At 39.3% G+C, this 26,703-nt stretch overlaps 1 protein-coding gene across 1 annotated transcript in view; it reads left to right on the top strand.

Annotated features, from left to right (window-relative positions):
* Positions 1-1,204: 1,204 nt before the first annotated feature.
* The window catches only part of NUDT14 (nudix hydrolase 14), a 63,366-nt gene continuing 37,867 nt past the window's right edge, over positions 1,205-26,703 (top strand). Inside the window, exon 1 of the mRNA XM_033063619.2 lies at positions 1,205-2,571. Coding sequence (XP_032919510.1) covers positions 2,491-2,571 — 81 coding nt within the window. The 5' untranslated portion in view covers positions 1,205-2,490. The remainder of the gene's footprint in view (positions 2,572-26,703) is intronic.

Below are 26,703 nucleotides of genomic sequence, written 5' to 3' on the forward strand. Positions count from 1 at the left end.
GTGTCACTGTGCCAGTCAGCCACAAAAGCAGTGAAAGGCAACAGGAAAGCAGGAGTGTGTCTCACCCATACAAAAGTAAGTTGTTCCCCCTTTTTATTGTCCCTTTCAATAAATGGCAGCTGAGAGACATTTCCTTCTTGGGATTGTTCCTGGACTAGCAAATGCAAAGCCACTTGCTGCAGAGGGTATCTATGCCTTCATAAAGAACTGTAATGAAACTCAGGTCCAGGTGCTGAATGATAGTCACACTATGCAGAACATATTTTTCCTATTTATTTTCTTGCTCAGATTTCACCTGTAAAACAGGAATGCTAAGGCAGCTCCTCAATCTCAGCCTGTTAAATCCTCAGTTCAGCTGGCATACTCACAAAGATTTTCCACCAAAGGAATTGACAGATTTCCATTGCAATTGCAACACCAAAGCAATTGGTGCACCAGAGCATCCCAAAATCCATTTTCCTGTGACACTGTGCTCAACAGTTTCAGGTACATTAACGAGATCAGGTCTGTGACACATCACAACCCCAAAAGCTTCCCACCTAAGCCTAGGAATGGAATAAGCAATCCATCATACAGTGTGACACGTTCCCCAAAACACACACACTCTCAAAACCTGAAAGTGGTGTCAGAATGTTTATTGAAGAGGGCAATCTGACTGGCTGAGCCAACCTGGGTAGCTGGTAACTTTTAACATAAGCAAACAGAGATACTGTAAACCTGCTGTGCATGGAAACTGTGTTTATACTTAAATTGGACTTGGAGGACTGAAATAACTTACTAGAAAAATATAGCTTAAGTTCCCAGGAGCTCTGAATGACCTTGAGATCATTCTGAAAAAAACAGAAATATGTAGACATATACAGTGATGCAAACAGAGTTACACAAATATTTTTGAAGTCAGCTAATAAAATACATTTCCTTGCCTATTTTTTATGATAGCTTTGCAAACATACTTTTTAAACCACACTTTTCAGCCCCACCAAGCATTTTTTTTGCCACTTGCGTTATCAGAACTGATGGTAAGCATTCTGCAATGTAAGTGCTGCCCAATTTACTTCTTAGTGAGTTTTGTAATTGCTGGATCTGTTCCTTTTAGACAGACTGCTGAAATTCTTGCTACCACATTACAAGACAACAAACTTTCTTAGTGATGCAGTGAAAGTACAGAGAAACACAAAAAAGGAAAAAGACAAAAGAATTTTCAGATTTTTCTCAACGTGGCCAATACATTGACAAAATATATTTATTTATATGGCACCTAAATTGCTGTACAGAGGCACATCTGCATGGAAAGTGATCACAAATCAGAGAGAAAACAACCACCACAAATTGTGAGCTCTGTTGCTCAGGAACCTAGAAAATAATTATTAGAAGTATTAAAGCAGCCAGAGTAATGCAACCTAATGTTGTATAATTGTAAGCAAAGTGTTTAATTTTCTACGAAAATCATGAAATTGGTAAATCTAAGTGTTTTGCTTAAAAAATAATTACATAAAAGGAGAGGGATAACAATTTTATAACTCGAAAACAGCCAGGGGAGTCTAACTGAGCTGCATTTATTCTTCTGCCATGGAGTGAGTGCATGGCCAGTGCTGGAAGCTGAAAAGGAAAGCTGGAGATGCATTGAGCGATGGATTGCAGGTTATCCATGAATCCCCATTTGCACCTGCATTTTCCACAGCACTCATACCATCTCCATTCAGCACGAAAGCACCACACACGCAGGCAGGCAGAAGGGACTGTGATTTTCACAGCAAGGTGCTCATTCTGCAAAGCCTGATGATGTCCAGGATTGGGATAACCTGGGAGCACATGGAGTGCACCAAGGCTTGGGAGCAGGGGGGCAGGTTTCAGTTCAATGCCGACAAACCCCATGAATTTTTGTGTACAGTGTAGGAGTAACTGATGCTCTGAGAGCATCCGCAAAGCCCCTGAGAAAACAGGATGGCAAATAGGTGTTTCTGGAGAATAATTCTACCCCATGACGGGAGGCTGTATTGAGTTGGGTGGGGGCCGGTCTCTTCTTCCGTGCCTGCAGTGAGAGGAAAAGAATAAATGGCCTTGAGCTAAGAGAGGAGAGATTCAGAACAGATAGTAGAAACATTTTTTTCACTGTTATAATGGTCAGACATCGCAACAGGCTGCCCAGGGAGATGGTGGAGTCACCAGTTCATGAAGTGCCTGGATCTGGCACTGGGCGGGGTGGTTTAGAGGTTTAAGGGTTACAGGGGCAGTGCTAGCTGGACGCTTGAACCGGATGATCTTGAAGGTCTCTTCCAACATTGGTGATTCTGTGAATGACGGCGGCGAGGCTGCTGTGTCCCGGTTTCGGGGGTGAAAGGCAGCACTCCGTGATTCCGGCTCCGTCCGAGGGCACAGGCCGGGCAGCGCCGCGGCCGCGTCCCGTCAGCACCGGGGCCGCTCGGCGGCGGCTGCGCGCGCCTCTCCCCTTCCTCCTGCTGCTCCCTCCTCCGCCTGCCCCCGACAGGGATGGAGGCCATCGAGGAGCTGGCGGTCCAGCCCTGCACCTCCTCCCTCTACCTGCGGCCTTTCCGCCTCTCTTACCGGCAGGTGAGTGGCGCCGCCGGCCCGCCCGCCGTGCCCCGGCCCCGCGGGGCCCCTCAGCCCCCGCCTGCGCCATTTTGGAGCAGCGCCGCTGTCACCTCATGGCGCCGCCCGCCCGCTCCGCCCGCACCCCCGGGACCCCTCGGCCCGCCCTGAGGTGGGGCTGGGGGCGGGCAGCGCGGGTGGCCGGACAGCCCGCGGGGTCACTGCCTTGGGGTGCCGCGGTTCCCCAGGGATGTCCCCTGAGCCTGGGGCTGTCAGTGTCACCCCTGCTGCTGTTTGGGTTCCCCTCTCGATCTGGGCCTTGCTTTGGTGTGAATTGTTCACATCTGGAGCCCCTTGCTGGCCACACCTCAGCAGCCCGTCACTTTCACCCACGGATGTTCAGGCGTCTCTCTTAGGAGGACAGACCATGGGAGCTGGCCTGTTATTTCATTAATACATATAAATACCTCAAAGGTGGTTGCCAAGAGTCTGGTGCCAGTGATGCCCAGTGATAGGATGAGGAGCAGTAGCCATAAACTAAAACACAAGTTTCACTTCAGCCTAAGGATAGACTTCACGTCGAGGAGCAGGCTGCCCAGGGAGGCCATGGAGTCTCCCTCTGGAGATATTCCAAACCCACCTGGACTCATTCCTGTTACCTGCTCCAGTCATCTCCAGCTGTGGGTGATCTCCAGAGGTCCCTTCCCACCCTGATTATTCTGTGATTCTGTGAATAGCCTCAATGCCTGCAGGTGGGAAGTGAAGAAGGAGATCCTGTCCCTTATCATGTTTATATCAACATGAGTCAGCTTTTACAGGATCACTGAGAACTGGTATCTCCAACAGCGGCAGGAATGCAAGCATTGAAAGGAAAGTCACTTCTCACAGCACCAAGCATTGCATGCTCCTTGGATGCTTTCCTTGAGCCTGGTTGTTGGCTGGTCCAGGGTGAGCTTTTACCCAGCCAGAGTGGTGGAAAGTTCAGACAGCCCTAGAAATGGATGGTGGAAAAACATCTCTGATTCCTTCTCTGCTTTGCTTCTAAACACATCAGTTGGAAAGGCAGAAGAGGGATCTGTTGAGTCCAACAATGAGATAAAGTACAGAAAATGAAAAGCAAGGGTTCAAATAGGTTTCATCAAAGCAGATGAGCTGATTTTTAGCATTTTCACAAATATATTTAATACATTTTTTTTCCTAAAGAAAGCTCTTTTCTCATTGGTTGGAATAAATAAACTATTTTGATTCATGAATAGCTGAGAGTTTTACACTGAATTATGTCTTTTTAGGTATCAGAAGTAAACCTAAAAAACATATATTCTGAACTTTTGCTGGTTTAGCTTACAAGTGATGGCTCTTACTACTTAATTTCACTCTAGTTTCTGAGTCATGCTCTATTTACATGAAAATGGGATTTAATTAAAATGTTTGAAACAGTATTGCAAAATTACATTTAATTGATGTGCCTTAGATGTGATGAGTATTGTAAAGAAGAAATAAGGAAATGTTTGGTCATGTGCTGTGAATTGACAGAGACCAGCACTGCCACTAAATGAAGTAGACCTGCCCTTCTTGGTACTTCCTCTCCTTGCACAAGTGTCTGTGCAGCAACTCAGTGAGCTGGATCAGGGTCAAACCTAATCCAGCCAAAAAAAAGAAGTCAATTTTAAGCTAATTTTAAGATCACTGATTCAGTTCATTATGCTGGCAGAGGGGAGGTGGTAGTGTGGTAGTTAGGGATGAGTGTTTGGGGCCTGGTGAGGGCAGAGATTGTTTCTCTTGGCTGCAGCACTGTCTTAAAATGAACTTGAAAATGTAGTTCGTATGGCATCTGCACAGGCTTGTGTGCAGCCTACTGGGAACATGAGCTCAGTGTGAGCACAACTGTCTACCTGACCTGAGAAGCAGGCCCTACATTCATTGAAACACATTTTGCATTTAAAAACTGACTTACTAACCAGAGGAAATACTAAATATTTTCACTCATTTGACTAATTGTTTCAAAAGCATTTAAGTCTGCTAAAAACCCCATTAAACACTCAAGTGTCTGAAATGCAAGAGAGTTAGATTCCTGCTCTGCTTAAGAATTTTTGAAAATTCCACCACTCCTCTAAAACTGACAGTTGTTTCCAAAATCTAGTCCTTGATCTTAACACTTTTATGTTGAGTAGGTCTTCCCTTGTCCAACTTTTAATTCACTAGCTGGAAAAAGAAAAGAAACTTTTCTTCTTCCCAGTTCCTAATTGTTGTATCTCACAGTAACTCTAATTTCCCCCTTCCATGAATTCCCTGCACTTGCTTGCTGAACTTGACCCAAATCTAATAAAAAAGTCTTTCTGGATAGCAGAATAATCTAATGGGGAAAACTTGAATAATGGCGTTTGTTGCACTGTGAAAACTGAAACTAGTTTGGATACTTAAATTATGCAGTGTATGGACTTAGTGGAAGGCTTGGGGTGTCCTGTAGGTACATTTTGTGAAACTATAACACATCCCCTGTAATTGACTGTAGTCCAAAGAAGATTCATTGATGCATTTTTGGGTGTGTATATAATATTAATGAAAGGCAATTGGGGCCTTGAAGACTGAGAATTTGAAATCTATTTTCAAAGAGGTATATTCCTAAAATAGGCATTGATGTTTAACATATATCTTCTGTCCAAGGAAATATAGAGGGTGAAGGTTTTTTATTAATTTGTTTTCTTTTCACATCTACTGCTTTTCTGTACAAATAGGAAATGGAAAGAATTCTTCAATACAGTGTAGGATTTTGAGAGTATTTCTAAGCTTTCATGAATGCATACGTAACAGCACTGATTTCTAGACATTTCATATCAAAATTATGCTGTTTGTGTGGAGATAATTTAAATCCTACTACCATATCTAATACAGCAAGGTCTTTAACATAAGCATAATTCTTATTATTTTAAAAAAATTGGGATAGGTGATTTACATTTCAGTGTACCCTGCTAGTCTGCTTTTTTCCATTCACTGAGTTGTAAACGACTGTTGTTCTAGCAGCTTTACAGACCACTCAAAATCTGTGGAACATCAGAAGAGGATCCATTTGGGGGCTGAAATCTAAACAAAATGCTGAGTAAATTGCCCCAGCTGGTCAGAGCATGGTGCTCATAACATCAAGGTCACAGGCTCAGTCCCTATGTGGGCCATTCACTCAAGAGTTGGATCAATGATCCTCATGGGTCCATCCAACTCAGAATATTCTGTGATTCTGGAAATGCTTTTGTAAATGCACACAGGTTACACATCAGAAGGAGGCTGTGGTCACACCTGATGAAGAGTGGAGCCACAGACTCAGATCATTCTCTACCTGCTCTCAGAGGCATTTTACACATTTACAGCTGCTGGCCCAAGAATTGCACTGGTGTTTTAGCCAACTGAGTATTTTCCTTGGATATACAGATGCTCAGACTGGGAGCTGTGGACAAACAAAAGAACAGAGTTGGGTGTACATAGAATCCAGTCAGGCAATTTCTGTGATGTTACAGAGAACTGCAGCAGTGTCCTTGTAGGTTTGTGCTTGATTCTCAAGTTCTCCTGTGTTTTAAGAGCTTGAGTCATCCTTGACACTCTATTTGGTTACATGCAGAAATACTCTTCCAAAAGACCATGAGAAAAATGTCAGTTTCTGGCTCTTTCAGTGAAGTGAGGATTGTGAGAAATGGCAGTTCCTGAAGTTACAGCGATTTATGCTTGTGGTGGATTCTGTTCTTCCCATAGAGGATCAGGAGAGCTTTTCATATGAAGTGTTTCATCATCCTCTCCTTCAGCCCATCTGTATTTTAAATGAAAGCAATGAGCTCTGGATTTTTCCTACAGAGCATAAAAGTAGGTGTATACCTTTCTGAAAGACTTCCAGGTTTGGAACCTTGCAGATTGAAGCATCCTGCAGCTTCATGCTGGGCAGCCAAGCTGTGGAGAATAGCCTGGCTTGCTGGACAAATCACTGTATCAGTCACTCATTTAAATGATTAGTTCTATCTTTGTGTAGTGTAAAGGTAGCAATGGAAGTGCAGCCAAGGAGTTGTGGAATTCAGCAAACTGCAGTCAGATTTTGGTGAGGGCCAATATGGAGGGGTAAAGAACAGATTAAGTTTATATTCTTCGAAATAGATGTCTGACAGAACTTCAAAAGGGACCTCAGCTTCTGTTTGGGATTTTCAGCTGTCAGCCCTGCTCCAGGTGGAGCCCTTAGTCAAATCAGCCATATTTGAAGTGAAGTAGCCTGGGGTTGAGAGATGGACAAGGTACCTCCCAAACTGAGAAATACTCTCTTCATTTTGTCAGTAGGAACTCTGTGTCCCTATATTTTGGTTTTGCTTGGTACCGAGAGAAGAAAATTCATTTTCTCACACAGAGGATAGCATCTGTCAAGCTTTAATGTGTACTTGCCCCCAAAGTGCAAATTGATTTGTTATCTAAATTGGCTTTTTTTAAAAACACACATCACCTCCTGAAGAATTGGCTTTTTTACCAGGAACTCCATGGCAAATCTCTTTTCACTTTTTCCTATTGAAGTTTTTCTGCTTTTCATAAATAATTTATTCAAGAGACCAGAGGGATGGCTAATGAGAGATTAACTCAATGCCCAAGGGCTAGGGCATTTCCCTGGGATGTGGTAGAGTCAGGCTGCAAGATCTCACTTCAATTAATATTGCTTCCCACATCACAGGAGAGTGTGCTCACTGCTGGGAAACACATTTGTGTGTAAATCTTCATCTCTCTTTTGTATATGCTAGCCAGGCACTAGCCTATATATTAGACAGAAAAAAAAAGCCAAGTTTAAGAGCTCTACTGAGACTCCAAGTCATGAAGTCGACTCTGAGTAGCAGAGTTAAGGAGAGTCTGTAGGATTTTGAGTAGCATTATATATCCAAATGAGATTTGGATACAATGAAGTCTTCTTAATGAGCACCTGAGCAGGGAGGGATTTCAGTGGTTCTGCATGTTGGATTTGGACTCTTACACAGGATTTTGACAGAGCTATGATGGATCTTGCTGTAGCAATTTAAGAAGTTACTGTATGCAAGTTTTTCCCTGAGCTTATGGTCCCTAACCCCTGGGAATCAGCAGAAGGTGGATTTGCTCCAGCTCTTGCTCTGTTGTTCCAATTCAATCCCACTGCCATCAGCCCTTTAAGCCAAATCACTGAGCTTTACACAGAACTGGGTGAATTGCCTTTGCATATTCTTTTTGGTGACCTCTGTGCTGGGGACAGCACCCTTCAAAGGGGAGGCAGAGCATCCATCAGCTGGGGGGAAGCATCTAGCTGGGGGAATAATACCTTGAGCTGTTACAGAAACTTTTGTCCAGAGCTCACATATCAAAGCCTTTGTGGATCTCGCCCAGACTCCTGTACCTTTGTTTTTGAAAGTTGTTCTGGCAGGGGAGCTCTTGCCACTGTTTCCTTGCATTGTATAAACATATTTGTGCATTCTGCCCAGGAACTTTTAGAAGTTTGCCACCAGACTAGAACCAACTGTCAGTAATTTTCCAAGTGTGTTTGTGTGTGAGTGAGTTTGTGTTTTGAATCTGTGGAATGGTGAATGGGCATCTGTTTCAATGATGCGGGTGGGATAAACCTCAAAAGCTCCGTGCATATCGACTGAACCATAGTCAGTGGTGGTAAATTGGAACTATTCCCTTTTCTGAGCTTCACATTCCTTCCACACTTCAGACTAGGTCAATGCCTTAGCCTTTCCTCTATTGATTGAATACTTAGAATAATTTATTTTAAAGTTTGAAAAATGCTCCCTTCAAGTAAATTTTGATGCATGATGTTTTTCATTCACTGTTAAGGGGATTAAATTATTATATCTTTGAGTTTTGTAGTCATTCTAAAGCAATTTTCAAGGCTGCTGTAGATTTTAGCACTCCATGAACTTTGTAATGGGAAGAAAATGTGCTTCATGAACAGGGTGCAGTTCATCAGTGATGAAAGAATTTCTTCTGGTCTGAGTTTGCTACTGCTTTCTTTTGTGACCATGAGCAACCACTGTGTCTTACAATTTTAATTGTCTTGGACATGTCATCAGGATTAAAATATGTGTATACAAGGAGAAAGAAGTGAGGCCTGTATCATTAATGCCATGAAAACTTTGAAGATGAAAAAGCAAAGCAGGGCAGTGCAACAATAATATTAACAATCTTATTTTGCATTTAGGAATTTTTGTATATGGTAATAGCAACATGAATGTGCCCAGCTGCCTGAAATATTCTCTGGAACTTCCGTCAGCTTTTTTATAAACATAAAACATTCTTTTCTGTTTTGACAGTTAAAAATTATGCTGTAGAGGGAGTAAACAGATTTTTAAGTTACCTGTTCAAACAAGTAAGTCTTCTGTTCAATCTTCAAAAGGTTCCAGTAGTAGGAAATATGTTACCAAGTAACACATTTATTTGCAGTTCATTTTTTTAAAGCCGTAGTGCAGTGAAAGGAGATGCCATTTTTTCCCTGTGAAGTTTGTCTCATTTTCTTCAGCTTGTCAAGTCTGTTATGTCAGTGTTGAGTATTAATCTTAAATGGAAACATACTGCTTCCAGCTCAGGGAGTCCCTGAGCTGCAAATTGCAGGAGTCTGAGAGTGTTTTAACAATATAGTCTTCCTTGGGCATCTTGGCTTCTGTCAGAGGTAGATCCTGGATGAGACTGATTTTTGATCTGACTGCTGCTGTATTAACAGTGAATGCAGTTGAGGTGCAGTATAATTCTTTCATATGGGTAAAAGAAAAGAAAGAAAAGTTTTTGCGAAGACAGCATTAGGGAGTTAAGTACTCTGGGAACATAATTCCCTTGGAGAGAAATGGTGTTCTCTGCAATTAGAACACAGATTTAAGAAAAGGAACTAAGGAGTCTGGGCATATCTGCTTCTGGCTCTGCCATATGCTTTGAATTCAACTCTGAAAATTTGTACAAGTTATTTTTGTATAAGACATGAATTACTGAAGGGGGAAATGGGAAGCATTAGTTAATAAGAGCAGTAGTTGAAAAGAACACTAGTACTTGTTTTTGTTTCAGTGAAATTATGTCGTGTTAGTCTTAATTTCTTTATCCAGCATGCTTTGACAAGTGAATGTAAGCTTTTAAGTAAATGCATGAAAAGTAGTTGACAGTGACAAAACTTCGTATTTTTAGGTCAGTCATACTATGATTTAGCACACTTGTGACAGCAAATGTCACATAATGGAAAGAATAAGGCCTTGTTGAGCACCTTTTGTAGCTGAAATGTGTCTGCACTTACATAAACGATCAGTGAAATCTCATTTAATGCCATCAGACTACTTGGGTTACTGCACAGTAACTGTGAAGTTACGACTGAGTGTAGGAGGAGGTACGTAAATTGTAGTGAGCTTAAACTGTACTTCTCAAGTTCTGATATGCAGCTCGCTGAGTGCCACTAGAATACTTGTAGGTCATCCATGTGAGGCAGCTAAGGAAAGCAGATCAATTATCAGCAGGCTGAACGTGCTACCAAGTCCTGCAGCTTCCCTGGAAGATGTTTCCAGGTCTGCAGACGAAGCAGTTGAAAGCCATCAGCTCTGGCAATACCACTCCAGTAGCCTCATCTGCAAGGACTTGTCTGCACAGGACTTTCCTGATTAACTCCATGTCTCATTCTACAACAAAGAGTCTGGTTCTGTTTACGTTAAACCATTTTCAAAGTACGATTGCACTTTGAATTCATACCCTACCTTAATCCATGTTAACTTTCCAGTGTGTGCCCTAAGGGAGCAGTAAACTAAACTGGATGACTGTGTCCACACAGGGGTTTAATGGAGTTTAAGTAGCAGAATTCAAGTTCATCAAGGTACTTATTTCAGATTCATTTTCTTGATGTCCTGGTATAGACAAGCCCTAAGAATAAAAGTGGTTTAGTTCTAAGTGAATGAACCACGTTATAAAATTCATCACTGAAGTTTTATTTTACTTTTGTGTGTGAAATACAACTACTGTAGGGTAAAAAGTAGCTTTTTGTGTCTTGTTTGGTACCATCTCTCTTGTAGTAATTGCAGTTAGATCTGAGAAATAAAATAGTGCTCATGTTCTTCCAACAACTAAATGCTGTATTTGTTTTTCATTTTGGATCAAAATTCATGTGTTTGCTTAAATAGCAGAAACTTTTCCTCATACAAAAAAATCTGTCATCTGAATCACAATCTCAGCTATGACATTATGTGTATTTGATATGTTTTAAAGCAGATGAACACTGTAAAATTTTAAGTGTTTATAGCAAATCTGAGTATCATGGAAATTTGACATTTTCTGTAAATGGCAGTATTCTTTAAAATGTCAGGGTTTGGTGTTCTATAGGGGCTGAAACTATCCTACTCTATTCCTGAAAATAAGTGTATTTTAAGTAATTTTATCTCAGCTGCTGCCGTATTTAAAATACATTTGTATTTTCAGCTGTAACTCATAAAAGGTCAGCTCCTGTGCTCTGAAAACTCTGTACAAGTTGATACTGCATAAATGAGCATGTTTTACACAGCAGGCATATAATGTTATCTGCCCCTCTGACTTGTGCTCAGATCAATTTTCTCCATAATTTTTAACTAAAGTTAAAGAACTTTGTTTTTTGGTACTGTCCTTCAGACATTGATCAAAATCTTGTTAATACAGTAACACTAAAGTTTACCGAAGTTTAAACAAAGTAAAGCTCCGTTTTTCTTAGTGGTCAGCTCATGTCACACTAAAGCCCTGATCACTGATCAAAACAACATTAATTATTTGTTTCAGGTTGAGGTTGCTGTGTCAAAATCCTTTAAATACCTCTTGGAGCAGAGAGGGAATCTTACGGCCTGTGACAGAGCAGCTGGTGTGGACATGGGCTGATGCCCCAGTTGACAGGTTGTTGGATTAGAAAGAATATCAAAGGCAGTGAGTAAGATTAGGGATAAGTGAACATCTGACAGCAGTTTGCAGCAGGGGAGAACAGATGATAAACAATGGGAGCGGGGTGCGTGGGGGGGGTGAGAGGTGAGAAGGCCATGGGAAAAGTGTGGCGGCAATCACTAAAGCTCCAGGTTGCTGAGCCTCATGAATAGAACAGGAAATGGGATTTGCTGGGACAGATGTGCTGAGTGGTGATGAATACATTATAGGGAAATGAGGCTAAACTCCTGAAGGTGAGAGATGTTCCTTCTCTGAAAATAGAAAATATGCGAAAAATAAAGTTTAGCCCTCTGGAGAAGTAAACAGTTCTTGAAAATTAATGTAGAAAGAAGTAATGCTGATTTTAATTAAATTATTTTTTCACAGGAGTGTTCATGATAAACTCTAAGTCATGTACTTCCAGCATAACAATCTTACAGTGCTGTTGCATATATAGGATTGAAAGTGTTTATTTTAGTCATAAGACTGCACAAATGGTGGAATAGTTTGAATGATGGAACAGTCTGGAATGGAGGCTCTGACTGGATAATGCTTAGAAGCATATTCTGTATCTGGCATGTATTACATAGCACTCACATAACATATGTTTGATCCTGCCACTGTTAAGAGACTTGTACTGAGTGATCTTGTGAGGTCCTTCCAGCCTTAACATTTTTTCAATTCTGTAAAGTGATTGAATGCTTGTAGAAAATCATACATAACTCTTCCTGTTCCTTGGGGTATTGTTTCTTCTTGGACTTCCTTAGTTTATATTCTTGATGGATCCTTTTCCAATATTTATGATATAGTTAGTCAGAAAGCCAACAGAAACTTTTTGCATGTTTGCTTATAAAGGGCTGTATGTCAGTTTTCTGACTTAGAATTTCTTATGAGATTTTTTTTCAAATTTCTTTGAAGAAAAACTCATTAAAAACATCTCACACTAACATTTTAACAATGTATTACTTTAGCTGAAGGGAGGACAAGCAGAAAGTATAATTGTTGATGTTATGAGAAAGTACCAGTAAGATTTTGTTCAGAAGGCACCTAGAAATTTATTCCACAATGTATTCTCACAGTTTGAGTTACAGACGCAAGCTTGGTGAAATAATGCAGAAACACAAACTGTGGGAGTCACCAACTGGAAAACATAAAGCTCAATGTTGTAAGGACAAGAGATGACTTAGCTGTAATGGGAATGCCCACCATCTGTCCTTCCTGACCTCAAATCCCTCAGATGTGCTGCCCCTGTCCTCAAGCTGAGGAGACATGAGGCTGAACTCCTTCAGTCCTGGTTACTCCTAGCCATGTGTACTGTAACTGCAGCTCTCGTTTGTGAAAGAGCAAGGGATTGTAGACAGAATCTGGGATTAATGTGTCCCATAGCCCTTCATGGAATTAGCTGTTCATGTTTGAGAAATTCCATGTTTGGTATCTTGACCACAGTGACATCACTTGAATACAGCAACTGAAGAGTCAGTAGAGCTTTGGAGTTACAGATGTTCCACAAAACAATTAAATTTGTCCTTCAGTCAGGCATAACCAAAGAAATAAAAAAATGGTGAGCGCAGCAAAATAGAGACAAAAAAATCTGTTCTACTGATCCTAATTAGCATAAGTACTGTCCTAATAGATGTGGTTTCCATAAATCTGATTTCTGCATTTGCATGAAAATATAACCAAAAACTTTACCATTTGTTGTAGGCAATTCCCATTTTAAAGATCATTTACAGTTGACTTGCATAGTTCCTTACTTTATATACCAGTACTGAAACTGTTACAGGGCCACTGTCATGCAAGATTCAGAAATACTGCAGTAACACATAGAACTGTATATGAATCACTAATCAGATAATCACCAATTCATTCAATTTACTGAATGCCAGTAGTATATGGTATTTAAATAATAGGTACATTTCTCACTAGGAGTGCTCTCTGTTAGAATGGGTGCCAGATTAGAAAGTGTTCACAAGCTACTTGAATCTTTCTGTGTATTACTTTTTCCCAATGGGAAGATGATTAGAGCACTGCCTCTGTGGGAATCAGATTTCAGTTGAGTCTATCAAAATTGAGAGGTAAAAGTGAAATTAGGAAAAGAGCAGAATCTGGAGCTAGTTGCATCTGTCACTTTGAACTGATTTTTGGGAGGGGGTGGGGAGAAAGGAGAGGATGAAAAGCCCTGAGGATCTTTGTGAGGAGGGTCTGTGAGAAAGTCTTAGGAGAAAAATCTAAAGATTGTTCCTAAGCCTTGGCTTCTGTTAGCCCCCTGCTGCTGTTCTTCATCAAGTTGTTTTAATGGCTTTCAAAGCAAGTGAGTGGAAAATGGTTTCTCTGGAACTTTAAGGAGCCTGAACTGAAAACTGTCATTGCTTTATACGTAAAACACATCAAAGATTGATGGAAGAATTGCTTGTTAAACACATTGTAGATTTAATTAAAAAATGGCTGATATCATAAAAGAGACATCAGATCATCTAAACTACCTAAAGGTGAAAGTTTCATGGCTTGTCATCTGCTCAGGAACCTGCATTATCTCTTTCATAGCGTTTGTGACCCCCTGTATGTCTGCAAGATGTTTTTTTTCCCGCAAGTGTTGCGGTTTTTTCATAATGTATAGATGGAAAAGTACCAAAGCATTAAAATATGTAGGTGGTCGTTTTTAATTTTCTGTCTGTCTTTAGGGATGCCTTTTTCTGTTATTTTTAATTAACTAGTGCTTCAAATTCTTATCTATTTCTGGAATAGCTGTTTTTCTTTGTGTTGCAGTGCATAATATTTGGTGTGTTCAGTGTGTGCAAAGTGCATTTGTGTATCATATAGTAATTGCCTGTTTCTTCTGGAACCTGCCCTCTGATTTTCCTCTCCTCTCCCCACTGTCAATTCCCTCCACAATCCTCCCAATCAGTAAATAGCATTTTTTACCATTGTGTTGTAGATCTTATGCAAAAAAGTGAAGGGAAATAGTGTGCATTGAAAACAGCATTTCCACTGAAACTATGAGTCTCATTTTTTAAAACCAAATGTTTTTTTCTGATCTCATGCTGCATATGATCAAGGTGCACATTTAGCAAATACAAACAATTCTTTTTAAAGACTTTTTAAAGAATTCCTCAGCAAGCTGATAAAGTACAATATCCATCTTCAGATTTTAGAAATATCCAGTCTTGTAATACCAATTTTAATCCACAAGGTCCTTCTGGAGTAAAACAGCTATATCTGTGCATGATTCTGACTCCAGATCTGGGTGTATAATATGCAGAAAATTGTTTTTCCCAAGAGCCTAATATGTGATGATTGCAATTACTGGATTTTTTTGCAAATGATAAGGCTTAGAAATGGTATGTTTCATCAAAAACCATGGCATTATTTAAGTGAAATCTGTAAAAATTTCATGATGTATGAGGTCATGTAAATAGGGAGTGAGAATATTGACTATCCAATCAACTACCTAGAATTTGATCACTTGATGTTATTGTTCTAAGGATTCTTTTCAATGATATTTGTTTTAATTAGCTGTAATGGTTACTTGTGAACTCAGAATGGATATAGCATTTTGGTTTGCTGCATAAAAAGATTTTAGACGATAACAGATATGGGTCTAACAGATATTAAGATCCTTGGCATGAATTCTTATAACTTTGTGGAATTCCAACCTTGCTGAATAAAATGAAATTTAGGTCCCCTCTTTGATGAGGCCAGGTTGTCACTTGCATTATTTCTATTCAGTCCTAGTTGAAGCAAACTCAAAAGCAATTTGAGTAACTTTTTTTTTTACTTAGTAGGTAAGCTGATTGGAGTAGCAGCAGTTCAGTGGTTTTTAACCATAAATTATATATTCTGTCAAACTGAGCTGGAAGTCAAGATGGGGAAAAATAGGGGAAAACAGTAAATTTGTATATTGATGAAAACATTATAAACTTAAAAATATTTAGGCTATGATGCTATATAGCTCTTGCATATATTCTCATCCAGAACTGCTGAAATAAACTATCATTGTTGATTTTATTTAGTTTCTTTTTGGCTTCAAGACCTACCTTTGTTATCGTTATGCTAGTTAAACTTGTTGAGCTTTTGAAGCAGAAGGATTAGAAGAAAAATTGGCTTTCAAAATTCAAATCTTTTGGCAAATCTGCCTTAGAATTTCATACGTGTGTCTGCACTAAGCACTCTGCTTTCAGCCTTGTAACATTTCTGACACTTGAAAATATTGGACACAGGCAGTTTCTGGCTTACTTTGCAAAACTGTGTTGCTCTTCAGAGTGAGATTTCCATAACACTGCAGTTTGTACAGCCTAAAATTTTATCTGTAACTCATCTGATTTGTACTGTTCAGATAAATTAAAAAACAATTTCATGTAGTGATTGGACAAGGGAGAACAGCCTTAAACTGAAAAAAGATAGATTTAGATTTGCTGTTAGGAGGAAACTCTTGGCTGTGAGAGTGGTGAGGAACTAGCACAGGTTGCCCAGGGAAGTTGTGGGTGGATGCCCCATCCCTGGAAATGTTTAAAGCCAGATTGGATGGTGCTTTGAGAAACCTGGTCTGGTGGAAGGTGTCCTGGCCCATGAAGAAGGTCTGGAAATTGATGGTCTTGACGGTCTCTTCCAGCCCAAATCATTCTGTGAATATTGACCCCCTATTCAGTGAAACCCATCATTAATCATTAGTACAGGAATTACTGCTATTGTATTTTACAGGATAGTTCCACCAAATCTGAAACACTAATGTTTCTCTGATTGTTTCTGTAAACCACCCTTATTTCTATTCAAGGAGAATAGAAATAAGGTTGACCTGTCAGTCTGGAGAACCCTGTTTCTTTTTATCTCATTACTTTCTCTTTGATCTGTCTTGGAGTTCAAACCTCAGCAGAAATCTGACAGGACCCATGGGAACATACAAGCCTCCCTAGAGCATTATGGGATACTCCATAGAGAAAAATTAATTTGCTCAAGTAATAATATAAATGTCAAGATTTAAATGTAAGAATTATGTTGGAGGGGTGGGAGAGTAGAGATTTAATCACACCCAGGGGCTGAAAAAAGTCAGGGAAACTATTTCACTAAACAGAAAAATTGTCAGGATATTTGCTTTTGAAGTATTTTTGAAAAAACCTAGATGAATGCCAATTGGCATTGTGTTTTCCCTCCCCTCTGTACACTCTTCTGCAGCCCATAGGATAGAGCAGTGTCAGGCCTTCCAGTCCTGCACTAAGTGGGATGATACACCACACCCAACAGTTGTGCCTTGGGGAGAGGATGAAAGGCAGAAGAAACAACTTTTTGCAGTGCTATGTTATGTATACATTTTAGTGAGAAAAGTGTGTCTTGCTCTTGCAGGGGAAGATGTGTAATTACCTGCAGTAGTTGTGAATGTTAAATCTTCATTCTCAGACCAGCCCTGCTGACCCTGTGGGGTGAACTTGTGACCTTCATTCTTTGTCTAAGATTTAGGCTCTTCTGTATATGCTGGGTTCATGCCATTGCATGCTCAGAATGAAGTCTTAGAGCTTAAAGTGTCTTGTGTTCTATTGAAGGAGCCAACAGAAGTGGCCCATAAATAGTTTTAACATGCTCACAGTACTCAGTACTGCTGAGGACACATGCTCAAAATCCTGGGACCCTGTCTATAAACATACTTGAGGGAAGTGGCAGCTTTGAGTTCCTGTGAGATTTTGGTGTACAGGATGTGTCCTCCCCTGCTCTCACTGCACCACAGAGACATGGCAGTGCTGCACCTGCCTTTGTTCCCAACTTCATTGAGACTCAGGGTGGCCCAAGTGCTGCCTACTAACCTTGGTCAAGCTTGTTAATGCTGGATCTTTTTTGGCAGGTACCAGACTGGTGTGTGAGACAAGAGGTACAGTTCATTGAACCATATTTTCTGCATTGATTTGCATGCTGCATCAGAAGTATTTTGTCTTTTGTAGTTGTATATATAAATGAATAGATTTGTAAACTATTTTAAAATCATACTCTTGTGATCCATGATATTGCTTATCAGGTACATTAGAAAAACCAAGTAACTTGGCAGTTACGTGTGATTGATTGTTTTCTGTGTTGTTTGGGATTTTTAAAATCCAATTGTACTGATACAACAGTCTGTGGACAGGGTTTTTCTTATCAGCATTCTGCTTCAGGTGACACAGTCAGTACTCAGGGTTTTTTTAAAATTAGACCAGCATTTATCGACTGCATCATTTTTGAATGCAGATTTATTATCTGTTTCAGTGTGGAGTGGCCCAGTATTGTGGTAGAAGAGGGATAGTTTTATTTTCCTTCTGGCTCTTTGTCAGCCAGAAAATATTTTAATCAGATCCTATATAAGTTGCTGTGGATTGTTAGAATGACTAAGGAGGTAATGAGAAATATTAGACAATTGATGGTGGTGATTAGCTTTTGGCTGAAGTACCAGTGGCAACTTAAACTGTGGTTTTATGGTATTGTCAGTGTTGTTTTCCTGAATGACATAGCAAAATTAATGATGAAAGGACAGTTTCTTTCCTTCCTCTCTTGGATGAGGGTCATGACCTAGGGTAGCAAAGAAGAAGAAATTATGCTTGTAGGCGTAGTGGTTGCCTTGGGACTGATGATTTTAAGATTCATTTACTCCTTCTACCTACTATACTTGTGTTTGCTTCTCTCCCTGCTGTGCCTGCAGGGAAGAGGTGAAAGCCCTAAATCCCAGCAAATTCAGGGGGTGATTCTCTCTGAGTTAGAGATCCTGCATGAGGCTGTGCTGTACCAGTAACTGGCCTGGGAATCAAGAGTTGTGGGAATGTGATGTGGACCAAAGCAGTGTTTGTCCTCTGTGTAGCATTTGGAGAATCCTCTTCCTGAGGGCTTGAAGGGTTATTTTGACTGATGAGTGCACAGGCTGAGTACAGGAAGGAGCTCAAGAATATTCAGAGAGAATTCTCATCAACTGTGGGGTCTCAAACTTGCTTATTGAATTTCAGTGTCTTGAAACAGCTACTACAGACAGACATGATTGATCTAGGTATGTTATGATGAGTGCAGAATTATTGCCCCTGCCTGTCATTAAATATCACTAGTCTGAAATTTCAGTCAGGCCCTTTATCTTGGTAACTCCTCAAAAGAAGCAGCTGCCAGTGGACAAGAAAAGATGAAAACAGGTTTCCTGGAGATGTTTTTTAATCCTTTTGGTCTCTCTAAATAAAAAAATAAATAAAATTTATTTTTCTCATAATTATGTGTGTCTCTGTAAAATTTGGAAGTTTGGAAAGTGTTGTCTTTAGTAACTTAGGAGTTTAAGTGCAGTTTTCCAAAGTAATTTTCAGGAATTGGTCTCACTTAATTTCAGTAACACTTTGTCAGGTAGTAGAGCAGAAATTCTGTAATCCTAGACAAATATTGCAGTTTAAGTCCCACCACAGGAATTACATTATTCAATAAAGATGTTTAGATGCAACTGGGAGATTCTGGCATTTGACTGAAATTGCAGTGGTCCAGAATAAAGTCTAAATCCAATTCTCCCATCTTTCTGGTGGGGGTATTAAAGGTGAAGGTTGTTTAATGCTAAAAAGTGCTTTCCTGAATCTCACCTTTTAGAGTTACTCATTAATTATTATAATTTGGGAGTACGGCTGTGAACCCATGTCTGTGTTCCCCAGATTAATTTATGCCTGAACTACAAAGGCCATGCTTGTTTGTTTGTTTATTTATTTGTTTCCATCTGCAACAATATGCAACAATTTATACAAATAAGGAAAATTCCAGAAAAAGTACTGAAGCACAGAACACCCAGGAGTTCTCAGCAACCCTTGGGTTGAGGTTTTTCCCTGGCCTTCACTCCCTGAGCTGGAGCCAGCAGATGTGCATCCTGGACCTGTGTTTGTCAGCCTCCTATTACAGTTACTGCAAATTATGTGAGACTTTTTTTCTTAAACAATAACAGAAAAAATATTGGTAAAAGATTAGAGAAAAGGCCTTTGCTGGGGAGGTTTTCAGCAAGTATGGATACCAGTGTGAGATGTGCAATACATCTGTTTGAAAGTGCAGCACTTATTTACAGTAAGGAATTTTGCTGTAACATCAGCTGAATGCAGTTTCCAAATTATATTATCTCTGTTAAAACTTCTTTTGTTATTAGGAATATATTTCTTACCTATGTCCAGTCAAAGTTTCAAATTTTATGTTTTCCTATAGTGTTCTGGAAAAAAGAGGGTAAGTAATTTTGTAAATATAGAAGGTGTATGTTCCTTTTATCCCTGCAAAATAAGAAAGTGTTTTACAAACTTCAAAGGGAAAACAGAGTTTAGTGAAAATGGAGAAATATATGCAGAAAAATTCAATTATATATAACAGAAATTTATGTAAAAGAACAGTTGAATAGTCACTTTAAATTTCATCATCTGTGTACAATGGTAGAGGAGTCTGAAGACTCTGCCTGTTAGCAACTGGTTCCTTTGTACAGAGTCAGATTTAACTTAATACTAGGAAATCCCCATCTGTATCTCAACTTATAACCTTAAATTATATGCTGACTTGGCAGTAAAATGATGTGAGAAAAGTCATAAATTTGACCTTTGTCCATATTGTGTTTCTTAAATGTCCTTATTCTTTGTAGTATAGATTTCAGTGCACTGCTGTGGCTTTGCCTTGGAATAAAGTGTTTGATCTGTACATGCAATTGCTCCTGATAATTATGTGTATTAAAAACAGAAAAACAAGGTGAGAAAGGAGATTTGATTTAATTTAATGTACTTATATATGCTTAATTCTCGTGTTTTATAAATTTCATTCAAAGGTAAGTGATCTTAATGATAGCTGAATGCCAAGGTAAACTGCAACAACTCCATTGTTGAAAAGTACACACAAAAAAACAAACTGTGACCTGAAAAGTAAACTTCCAGAGGATTATAGGAGAAAGTTTACTTACACATCAGGTATCTTAGTTGTAATTGTTCTGGCAGTTGATGTACATAAAATGAACAAAGTGGCTTGGCCCAGTATTGCATTAACAGTTGAATAAATTAATGCATTCTCCATTGTTTATTTTACCTCCCAAAGTGTGAAAAAATTGCACCTTTGAACAGTAAACTCTATTGCTATAACCATCTGTTTGCAGTTTCATTACACACTCCTACCAGAATAACCTTCTCTTTGAAGAGAAAATTGATATGGGTTGTAAAAATTACGGGCTCTGACCTTAGGTTTTATGTCCCTTGAGGTATCCCTGGTGTGGTCTCCACTGGTAGATGTTAAGGTTTCTTCAAGAAGTACCTTTGTGTCTTCCAGCTAATTTCAGATAAGAAGCCCATGCATCAAAGGGTTGGCTGTCACACAGAGCTGAGCACTCCAGTCTCTTGTTCAAGCCTGAAAATGAGCTGAGTGAGACCCTTGCAACTTTGTCCTGCCCTGCCCAGAGCTGCTGTGTCAGCTGGGGCCAGCATGATGTCCTTTAGAGTAAAGGATGTTTTGTCTCCATGGACTTCACTAGCTCAGTCTTACTTCTGAAACTGTTAATATTATCAATTAAAGGCAATTAGCAGGACTACTGTTTTGCTTCAGGTAGAATGTTCACTTTTAATTCTGTTAAAATGCCATCAGTTTATGTATTTTTGGATGCATACTCCACAAAGGCACTAAACTCAGTTGATTCCAACTGAAATACTTGAATAGGGAAGTTAAAAACTGAAAAATGCCATTATTTGTAATCATGATGCTTTTAAAATAAACACTCTGGATAGTTTAGTAATGAAATATTACAAGCTTTGTTTAAAAAGCAAACACTCCCCCCCTTCCTCTTGAGCTTCAACAGTGGCTTGTTTAAAAAACCCAGTAAAATTCCATAACACTTAAACTCTTTTGAAGTAGCTTTTCAACATCAGCAAGTAATTCTGCAAATTGCTTTTGAAGATGAGGCTTCATTTACTCCAGCGTGTGCAGTCTAATGGAGTGGATTAGTGGGTGTGGACTGAAATGGTAATTTAGGTTTTTTTGTGTGCATGTGTCTCTGTAGAACACTCCCTATCAGACAGTCTCTGTCCTCCTGGAATAGTTGTGAGTGGACTGAGGCTGTTCTGTTTAATAGTCACTGCTGAAGACTTGCAGTCTGTATGATGGCATTGTATTCATGTTGAATAATAATTTTTCAGTATTAATTTTTCACTTTCATTCTACTAAATAATTTTTTTCCGTTTTTTTTTCCTAGAGCAAAAATAAAATTTTAATTAGGTGAGTTCCCAGAACCAGCCCACATAAATATCAGTGGTGGGGTAAGGGTAGATTAAAGATGTGCAGATGGAGTAGGAAGAGAGAGGAGCACCCTGGATTTGTTTGCCTTGCACTGTTTTGGGACTGCTCCCCAGGACAGAGTGACTTCAACTTTACATTTGAATTAGTAGTTATTTGATAGGATACACACAGCATAAGACAGTTCCCTAATACTGATGTGTACATTCAAAAGGGAAAAAAAAAAGGTCACTCAGCTAATGCAAATTGAAATTATTTTATTGATTTTAGTATTTTTTTAACTGAGTTGCATGGTTTTATGCTAGCTGAAAGTGGTTCCTTTCATTTTGAAAGATGATGTAGAACTTTCTATGAAGTCTGTAATTATGTAAAAAGAAGACAGCATTCTCCCTGCTTGCTACAAATCAAACCTTTCAAGTAGACAAAAAAATTATGATAAGTCATTATGTCAAACAGATTTTAGATGCAAAGTAGTCTATTCAAGACAAGGTTTTTCTTTCAGATGAAAAAGTTGAATATTAAATGTCCTTGAATTTTTGACTGTTCATTTGCACTGGAGTTTTTTTGTGGATGAAGTTTTTTAGATACAGCATGGCAGTTCTTTAGCTTCTGTAAACAAAAATACACCCCACTGACTCAGTAATCCAATAAAAATATTCAATAGGAAGCAATGAAGCTTTTAAAGTGTATTGAATAGGTATTTTATTGTCATTTGGAAAACTTCAGGAGTCCAATCTTGCTTTAGCTGTGTATCTCAGGTTGATTTTGGTTCTTCATATAGGTTTCACTTCATTGTGATGACTACAATGCTTTATTTATTAAAAAACAATACCAAACTTTATATTTTAATGGTGATTTTTTTTTATTCACATGATTTTTGTATGTGGTATATGCTGAAAATACCATGAAAATGCTCAGACAGTGCAAGATAATTTGGTGACAAATTATCTCTTGATAATGAAGTGAAAACAATAAAGTCCTGAGTTTGTCCTGGAAGTGCAGTTTCTGTGGGCACATCATTGTAGGCACTGAAAACATTTTGTATTGATTCTATAGAACAGAGAGTTTCAACATTAATAATTTAGCTGACAAGAAATGGTTTACATTAGGTTATCAATGCTCATGTGTTGCCACTGAGAACTGCTGCAGATGTGACATCAGGTTCCATTAGGCTGAAACCAGAAAAGTCACAAGGAAGCCTCAACTGATAGCAGCACTTCTTCAGTAGTGAGGGCAGAAAGGAAGGGAAAGGTTCGTTTGCAGAGGGATGAGGACATCACTTTTATAGCTTTACCGTAGGGGAAGTCCAGTCTGTTAAACCAGGATCTGGGGCTCGAGAAGCAGCAGCTAACACACACCTCTCCTGTTGTAGAGACATATAAACCAAAATGTTCTAAATTACTGAGTTGTTTTTATTGCAAGTTTATCTCTTGGCAGCTTTTACTGGTCATAAAAAGGTGAATATGGCTGAAAAGCATTAAGCTGAAACCACTTAAGGAAATAAAGGTGGCAGAAGGCAGCAGGAGCTGGCTGTGTTAATGCAAATTTTTGTCTTCATGAGTCAGTTACTTGACTCCCCAGGCACACTGCTCATGTGGATTAACCTGGTAAAAACCCGTAACAAACTCAATGTTCTCTTGCTACGAAGGTCTGGGCAGCAAGTAGACACCTCCACAGGAGAATACACAGTGAATTTCCAGATAGAGGCACTGCTCTGCACATTGATACTTAACCGTGTGAATACATTTGTAGAAGATTGGTTGAATGTGAAAATAAGTGCAATAGAAATACAAGTTTTAGACTTTTTGAAAGAAAAGCATTAACCCTCAAACCTTTAAAAAAAATTTTGGGAGCAGAAAAAAAGCAAAAAAATTGATTATTCCTCTAGGGAGTTTTACTGCTTTGGTCCATGTAAATCATTAAACAGGGACCTCACTCTTGCTTGGCTTTGCTGACTCTGGTTTAAGACCGTTATTTGCCAATTAATTATCTTATCTGTTTTTCTGTACCTATAGTATTTATTTTATAACATGAAGAATGCTCATTATCCCTTTGCATTAAGGACATTAACTACTTTTGTGTCTTAGGAGTGTGGAAACAGAGTAAATGGAGCAATGAGGACAGAGTTATTTTTGTTTTATAATTGCTTCAACTTCTCCGGTTGGATTTTTTCACAAATATTGAACATTTACTTCTTGGGTAAATCCAAATGGTAGACACTGGAGGATCATGACTGTTGTTTGTCATTTTAACCCTCAAAACTAGTGCGTGTAGCTTATCTAAATCATAATATATTTGTCATTTTTCTTAACTGCCTCTGTTTGTTTACATCAACTTTTGTCTAACTGAATTGTAAGATCAGTGAACAGGAACTGTTCCCACTATATGTATTTAGTGCCTTTCACAATGGGTCGCCAAACCTCATGTTGTCTCTGCTGTAATGTAAACAGAAAGAAGTTAATCATTGTCATGGACAGATTTCTTTCTCTTTTAATGGTATATGTGATGTTAATTTGCTTATTTTGGACATATTTCAGACATATGTCTCTTGTATTATAAGTGATCTGCCTGCATGGCCTGTTACCTTTCTCTTCAAAAATATGTAATACAAGGTACAAAACCTTTTTACTGAGGTGGTTTTGGGGTAACTTTACAGTTCTTGGCCACTTAGACTTTGTCTGCTCAAGTTAAAGTTTTCTGTGGATAAACGTGGGAGATGACTTAAGGCAGTGCCTTTAATTTGTCACTTTTTAAATTATTCAATACTTATATAAGGCAAATAATCTGGAAGAAGCTTTATGTAGATTTTGAGTAAGGATCATTTCTTCTACACTTCTATATTGTCTGTCCAGAGCTCATTTCAAGGAGTCATTAAATAAGTAACAATTTGATGTCAATTTTGTTTTGTTGAATAAAATAGCCAACAGAGTGACTATAGGAAATCTGTTACTGTGTGGAGGATTTATTTTATACACCCTTGAGTGATGTTGTGAAAAAATTATTATACAAAGTTAAAGGAAGCATTTAGAGCGGTTTTGTGAGTGTTCTTTCACTTGTTACACCAACACGTTTTTGGTTTACTCTTTAGAATGAAACTTTTATAAAATCTAAGAAAAATAAGCCTTTAATTGCAGACATGTAATGTAGTTTGTCTGTAGCTGTTTCAGATGCTGTCAGTTAATTCTTTTATACGTAAGCAAGGCAAATCTCTGTGCAGCTGCAGGACTTGAGCACTGGGTCATTGAGATGAGACAGATCCGTGCTCAGAAAAACCTCAGCCTTTTCCCAGGTAGCCAGCTATGAAATAGTGCTTCTATATTATGAAAATTGGGAATATTTTTTCACATTCATCATCTCTGTGTGGCACTCTACCAAGGTTACCATAAGCTGTGTGGCATGGACTACAACTACTGTCCTTTCTCCTCCTCACCCTGAAACTCAGTTGCATCTTATAATTGGAGTACCATAGATCTAATTCAATTAAATAATTTATAAAAAGGATCTCTTTGTTTGGGAAGATTCCTGGAAAGATCCTTGAGGAAAGGCCTACACCTCTCTCTCTAAAATTGTGTTTAAGTACTTACTCCTTCCATTTGAAAAAGCAGAAAATACGAAAAATTTCTCTGCATCTGCAGAGAAATTGTGAGTCCCTGGAGGGCTGTACACCATAGGCTGTCTGAGGGCTTGGTTTGTTTGGGTTGGGGGTGTTTTGAAAGGCCAGGATGGTATCAGTCTGACAGTGATGAGTGCTGGTACCTGTGCAAACACATTACCTCGTGTAAGAGCTTCTCAGGTGGCAGACTGTGCATGGGCACTGCTCTCAGAGAAAAGAAGGAGGAAGGCATTAAAGCTGCTCCAAGTGAAGAGCAGAAACTCCCAGTGACTTGTGTCAGAGCATGCCCAGGGTCTGTCACATGTGGAGCTTACCCAGTATCACCCTACAATCAGTGCCAGTGAATGTTTCTACACCATTAGCACAGCAAGTCCTTCTTCTCTTCTTTATTGGCCTGCCTGGGCTAAGTCTTAGGCAAATTCCTCTAGGTAGCCAGAGTTATCCTTTAGGCATTCTGGCAGTGATTTGACCTTGTTCAGATATTTTATTGCCTCAGGTGGTGGAAGAAAGCAAAGGACATCAGTATCTCTGGGACAGTGATTCTTAAGGCATTTTAACCAGAGGGCAAGTGGCTAAAAGAATGGTATTTTAATAGGCTGCAGACAAGTCCAACTTATCCACTACAAACAGTGTGAAGGGACTTCTGCCTGTAATTAGGGCACTGAGCTGGTGCAGGAAGAGTCTTAGGAAAATTATTTCAAGGATGGTAGCTGGACAGAGAATGTGAAGATCAAGAATGGGTAATATAAACAGCTCTGCCTAGGTAGGAGTCACATCTGCTGAACTTGCAGCCACTGTCAACAGTTGTCTAGCAGAGAGCACTTGGCAGTGCCTGGTTGTCCTGAAATCACTTGAACCAAAAGGCATTCAGTCTCCCTGTGCAGACTGTCAAGCTGGGACCGAGCTGCTGTTAATTCTGATTAAGTTATCAATGCCATTAACAAGTCAGTCTTACAGACACTATGGTCTTGTGACACACTTTGCACATTCAGACAGTACAGAAATGGCTATTTGTTCTTGCTTTTCAGAGTTGAGGGAGGACTGTGTTTAGATTTGGGTGCCTTTTTGAGGCACTGTCTTTTGCCACCCTTCAGTGCCTTTTGCCAGACTTGGAAGAGTGTTCTGGGGAAGCATTGCTGTGTGCTTTCTCTGTTCTTAAATTTTAGAGACAGGTTGCCAGGCAAGATGGACATCTCGTCTGACCTGGTATGGCTTTCTTATGCAATTAGTACTTATGTAAGTGATCTGTCTTCTGTGTAACGTGAAACGAAGTTGTCTCACATGCTCCTCTCTTGGAATACAGCTTTATTAATTTACACATACTATATGCACTAGTTGAGTGTTGCAACATCACAGAACCTGATCACTGATCACAGAACTAGAGTGTGATTAAAGATTTACCAAATCAATTATGTGTTACACAAGGTTGTCAC

The sequence above is a fragment of the Catharus ustulatus genome, chromosome 6 (genome assembly GCF_009819885.2).
Source record: "Catharus ustulatus isolate bCatUst1 chromosome 6, bCatUst1.pri.v2, whole genome shotgun sequence".
Classification (NCBI taxonomy): domain Eukaryota; kingdom Metazoa; phylum Chordata; class Aves; order Passeriformes; family Turdidae; genus Catharus; species Catharus ustulatus.